General features: G+C 55.4%; 1 protein-coding gene across 1 annotated transcript; it reads left to right on the top strand.

Annotated features, from left to right (window-relative positions):
- Positions 1 to 497: 497 nt before the first annotated feature.
- AGPAT2 (1-acylglycerol-3-phosphate O-acyltransferase 2) lies at positions 498 to 3,925 on the top strand (the record flags this gene model as incomplete). Its single annotated transcript, XM_009868850.1, has 5 exons — positions 498 to 631; positions 1,138 to 1,313; positions 1,519 to 1,614; positions 2,919 to 2,991; positions 3,416 to 3,925. Coding segments are annotated over 5 exons (637 nt in total), but the record flags the coding sequence as incomplete, so codon positions are not given.
- Positions 3,926 to 5,037: the final 1,112 nt, after the last annotated feature.

Genomic DNA, 5,037 nt, shown 5'->3' with positions numbered 1-5,037 from the left:
AAACCCTGGCTGGCACGGGCGCATCCTCCAGCCACAGCAGAGGGGAAACAACCAGTGGATAGCACTGGCAGCAGGAGGGGTGGTCCTTGGTCCAACGTTGAACCCAGTATCTCTCCCTCCTGGGCTTTGGAGGGATTCAAGTTTGCCCGCTGCTTGCAGGGCTCTGGCAGCTCCACTGCGTTGGACTTGCCTCCTCCAAGAGCTTGTGAAGAACCTGGTTGTGAGCTGATGCTGTCAGCTTGAAGAAGTATAGACTGGCTTCAAAACTACAATCATCTTCCCCCGAGCTTCCAGTAAAATTCCTTTGCTGGGAGTGGAAAGGGCTTAGCATGCAACTGAAGCACCTCGAGCATGCAGGACAGGCACCTGTGTGGACCACGGGGCAAATGAACCTGGAGGCTTTCTGTCCCCTCTTGTCTCCTTCCACCCACCCTGGGTATAGCAGACCCTGTCACCTCCCCTCCCTGCTGCTGGCTGACTGTTCTTCTCTTCTGCAGAATCATCAAAACTGTGCTGAAGACCTTCAAGTATATCTTTGGCCTGAGGTTTGAGGTGAAGGGACTGGAGAACTTTGAGGTGGAGGGCCCTGCTATCATTGTGTCCAACCACCAGAGCATCCTCGATATGATGGGTGAGGAGCTGGCGGGAGGGAGGGAGGGAGAGAAATCCTGCTCGTCTCTCCTGGCCAAGCAGCTCCCTGCCCTGGCCAGTCTGTGCTACGGAGCCAAGCGATCTGGTTTTAGCAGTGGTTGCAGGGAGGGGGTCCCCTCACCCTGAGCAGTCACATGCCAGGTGCTGCTAAGCTCCAGGTGCTTCTCAGCTCTATTTTGCATCCCTGCCTTGCCGATAGCCTGGCTGGCCTAGCACATGTGCCTCTGGTGGGTGGCCGTGCTGGGCACCCTGGGCCCAAGGAGCGAGCTGCCTCTTGAGGGGTCTTGCTCTAACCTGCAGCCACCCTGCCCCTGAATTCTGCTGTGTGCCCAGTCTCCTTCTGCTCTCTTGATGGCAGCAGAAGCCAGCAAACAGCGCACCAGCCTGCCCCTGGTGCTCCCCTTCACACCTCACGTCATCTCTCGTCCCATTTGAGTGTGGGCAGGTGGGGATGATGCCGCGTCTCACCCTCTGCCATCATGTTAGGTCTCATGGAGATCCTGCCCGACAACTGTGCCCAGGTGGGCAAGAAGGAGCTGATGTACGCTGGCACTGTGGGGCTCATCATCTACCTCGGTGGGGTCATCTTCATCAACAGGAAGAGCACCACCAGCGCCAAGATGGTGATGGCGGAGGTGGCCAAGACTATGGCAACTGAGAACGTGAGTGTGGCTGCAGTGCTTGGTGGGGTGGCCTGTGTCTGGGTGTGCTGGGGTGGCACAGGGGGATGAGGTGCTGGTGCTGGCTCACCTGGAGTTGCAGCCGCTTGCAGCTCGTGGCAAGGCTGGCAGGGCTGGTAGCTCAGCCAGCAGGAAGGCAGCGCTGCAAGTGGGTTTCTGGAGCTGAGCCTTATCTCTCCATGTGCAGGTGAAGGTCTGGGTGTACCCAGAGGGCACAAGGAACTGCACTGGGGATTTGCTGCCATTCAAGAAAGGAGCATTTCACCTTGCTGTCCAGGCACAGGTAACAGCATTTTGCTTCTGCACGGGGACCCTGAGTACTTTTGCCGTGGTGTTGCAAACTGCTTTGTTTACTCTTGAGTGAGCTGTGTTCATGAGTCGCAGCTGAGCACCTCAGCTAAACCACCGTGAGGTGTCACAAGTGCTGCCCAGCCAAAGCCAAGAGTCTTTTCTATCCCCTGCAGCAGTGACTTGACCCCTGTGGATGGGTGACTGCCTTGTCCTCTCTCCTGACTACCCCAGCACTGCGTTCCTGGTGTCCCATCTGGAGGACAGAGTGTGGGGTTCAGGCAAACTTGACCCTCAGCTGTAGGTTTTGCAGGCAGCCCCCTGGCCGTGTGGCGGTGCCGTGTCCGTGCCCGTCGTGGCTGCAGCACAGAGCTCGCTTCTGGCAGGGAGCCCAGTGGGTGCTGTGCTTTTGTGAGCTTGCCCGGGGAATCCCAAAGCCGTTGATGCATTTCTCAATCCCCTGAGTTGCAATCGTGTAGCGTTGATTCAGGATTGTTTAATGCTAGAGCAACATCTGGGCTTACTCAATGTGGAAATAGCTGCTCCCTCCCAGACAGCCATATGGCACTCCTTGGTGTGTCTTAAGTGCCTTCTCTTTCTGAAACAACAACATCTGTGAGCAGTTGGTGGGGGAGCAGGCAAACAGCTTCTCGGCTTTGGGTGTCCAGAGCTGCCAGAACTCCCGAAGGCGCGGTGGTGCTTGCTGGAGCAGAGCTCTGAGGCAGTGTGCCAGGGATGCTGAGGACCTGGCTGTGCTGGAACCTGAGCCACCCTGCTCAGCTCCCAGCTGCTGGGGACTAGGTGGGTGCTGTGCCTTGCTTATCGGGATTGGGATGACTCAAGGCCTGAGGGGAAACTGCTTTCCCTAAAAGAAGTGTTACAACAGGGCTTCTGGAGAAGGGAGCAGGTGCCAGATCTCTTGCTGGGTTCGACTGGCCAAGCCCAGGGTGTAGCCCATGTTGTACCATCCTCATTCCTGCCGATGTGATGCAACCAAGGCAGGGGTTGGCAGCTGCTAGAAGGAAAGGATGAGAGTGGAAATGGTACCCACCTCTGCTGACACTCCCTCTGAGTCACCAACTGTGCATTGTGTCTCTGTTATCAGCACTGAAATAACGACTCTGTGCCTGCCCTCCTGGCTGTTTCTGTGCTTTTGGTTGCTGGGGAGTGATTCTGATCCCGTTTGACTCCTGGTTGTCCCAGCCTTTGGCAGCAGGGCTAGCTGGGATTTGCCCCTTATCTCTGGCCTGCCCTGGGCTGCTATGTGCGAGTAACTCCTTCTTCCTCTTCTTCCCCAAGGTCCCAGTGATCCCTGTGGTGTATTCCTCCTTCACTACCTTCTATAACCCAAAGAAGAATCTATTTACATCAGGTACCAAAGAACCCGAGGGTCTTCATAGCCACTAGGAGATGGGGTTGATGCCTTAGCCACGTGGAGATCTCTTTGCAAGGGTGTGAGAGAGAAGTGGAGCTGTGGTGAACAGGAGAAGTTGCTCTGGGAAATGTGTGGAGTCAATTCAAAGTACTTGACACCAGAACTTGGGCTGGGTTAACTCAGGAAAGAATGTAATTAAATATGATGAGGGATGTTTTCGTTAAAAATTAGACACCATCTCGCCCTCTCATTAACTGGCACAGCCAGTCATTTGGTGAGGGCTTGGGAGAAGAAGCAAGCGTGCTCTGCCTCCCAGCCTCTCAAAACAGGGACCCCTCTGCAAGTGGTATCAAAGCTGGGAGGGCAGGGAGTGGTGCTCCTGTGACGTGTGGGTTCTCACAAGCGCTTCTCTTGTTCCCAGGCAAAATCAAGGTTGAGGTTCTGCCTCCAATAGAGACCAAAGGCCTGACATCAGACGATGTCTCTGACCTCACTGACAGATGCTTCCGTATCATGAGGGAGACCCTCTTCAGGCTGTCGGGCCGTCCCAGTCCAAGTGAGGCGAAGGACTCGTCCTAGATGCTTCTCCAGTGGCGTCACCGTGTGGTGGTGGCTGAAGGGACCTGTCTTGTTGCCAAGTACTGAAGGAACTTCTCTTCCTCTGCAGTGACTTCTAACTCTGGGAACACCATGGACTGGCACACACGGGGTGTCGAGCCAGCGCTGAGGTTCCTCATTGAGTGGATTTCTCATATGGGTTCATTTTCTCACAATGAAACGTCTCCTTTTTCTGAATTTCTCAGGCATCAAACATGTGCTACCAAAGGGCTCAATGACCAGAGAGGTGAGTTCCCCCGTTCAGGCAGTTGGTTTGGAATGAGAACGAAAACCTGGCTGCGGGCTGGACTCTGCCTCATGTGAGCGTCCCTGCACCTGTTTTCCTGCAGGCTCAGCTAGTGCTGGCCTGGTCCTGCGCTGTCCCAGATGGAAACACCCAGGCAGCAGTTTGTATCCACACAACCTTGATGCTGCTGGAACAGGGCTGAGGTGAAAATGCAGACTATGGCTCCTTGGCAGTACTGGGAGCGCTGCCACCCAGGATGCTGGAGCTCACAGGCAGCCTCCGCGGCAGGACCTGTCACCTTGAGACACCCTTGGGTCACGGCAGCATCTTGGGCTGGGGTTTTGTGTTGCCCAGGCAGTCTTGAGCCAAGTTTTTCACTTCTGGAGGAAGCACCTAGGGCAAATGTCATCTGGGAAAACACATGGGGCCAGTCATAGTGCGTCCTCAGGCTTGATTGCCCTGTCTGAACATGTGCCCTTGCTCATCGAGGGGTGCAGCAGTGGAGAGGGAAGCTGCAGTCTGACCAAGCCAGTGTGTATGGTCTGGGCAGAGTTTAGCTGAACAGCATCCAGCCTTGTCAGTTTTTAGTCACCTTCTGAATGAAACCTCACGCTTGTTTCTACCCTTCAGAGTCACCAGCTTGATTTTAAAAACTGCACAAGTCTGTCAGAGCCCTGGGCAAACCTGTCCTCACGTGCAACTTGTCGGAGGCCCCCCTCTCTGTTGTGTGTGGCACGTTATCTGGCTTGGCTCAGAGCTTCCTTGGTGTTGGGAAACTGTGCTGCCAGCTCCCTGCCGTGGTGGTGGCTCCACCTGGTCCCAGCAGGCACCCCAGGAGTCATTGGGGACACAAAGGGCTCTCCTCCTCCTTTTGCCAGTTGTCATGGTCAGCACTGGCCAAAAGATGGTGCTTATCCCGCGTGTCTTTGCTGATCTTGGCGGAGTTGCTGCTCTGCAAGGCTTGTAAGCAACTGTCACAGGGCTCAGAAGGCTTTTCCCTTTAGGGAAAAGGGCTCCTTCCCCCATTCAGATACAGGGATTTCCCCTGTGCTTTGAGGTGATGGACCAGCAGGGCTCCTGCATCCCCTGCTGGGAGCTGCAGAAGTGTTGATGCTCTCTGTGAAGAGCAAGAGTGGGTCAGACCCGTGGTTCCAGGGGGCAAACTTCACCTCTAACTTGGGTTCAGGGAGGCTTAAGCT

Source organism: Apaloderma vittatum, unplaced genomic scaffold (assembly GCF_000703405.1).
Source record: "Apaloderma vittatum isolate BGI_N311 unplaced genomic scaffold, ASM70340v1 scaffold22024, whole genome shotgun sequence".
Classification (NCBI taxonomy): domain Eukaryota; kingdom Metazoa; phylum Chordata; class Aves; order Trogoniformes; family Trogonidae; genus Apaloderma; species Apaloderma vittatum.
The sequence above is the reverse complement of the archived record's forward strand: the minus strand, read 5'-3'. Positions and strand labels throughout refer to the sequence as shown.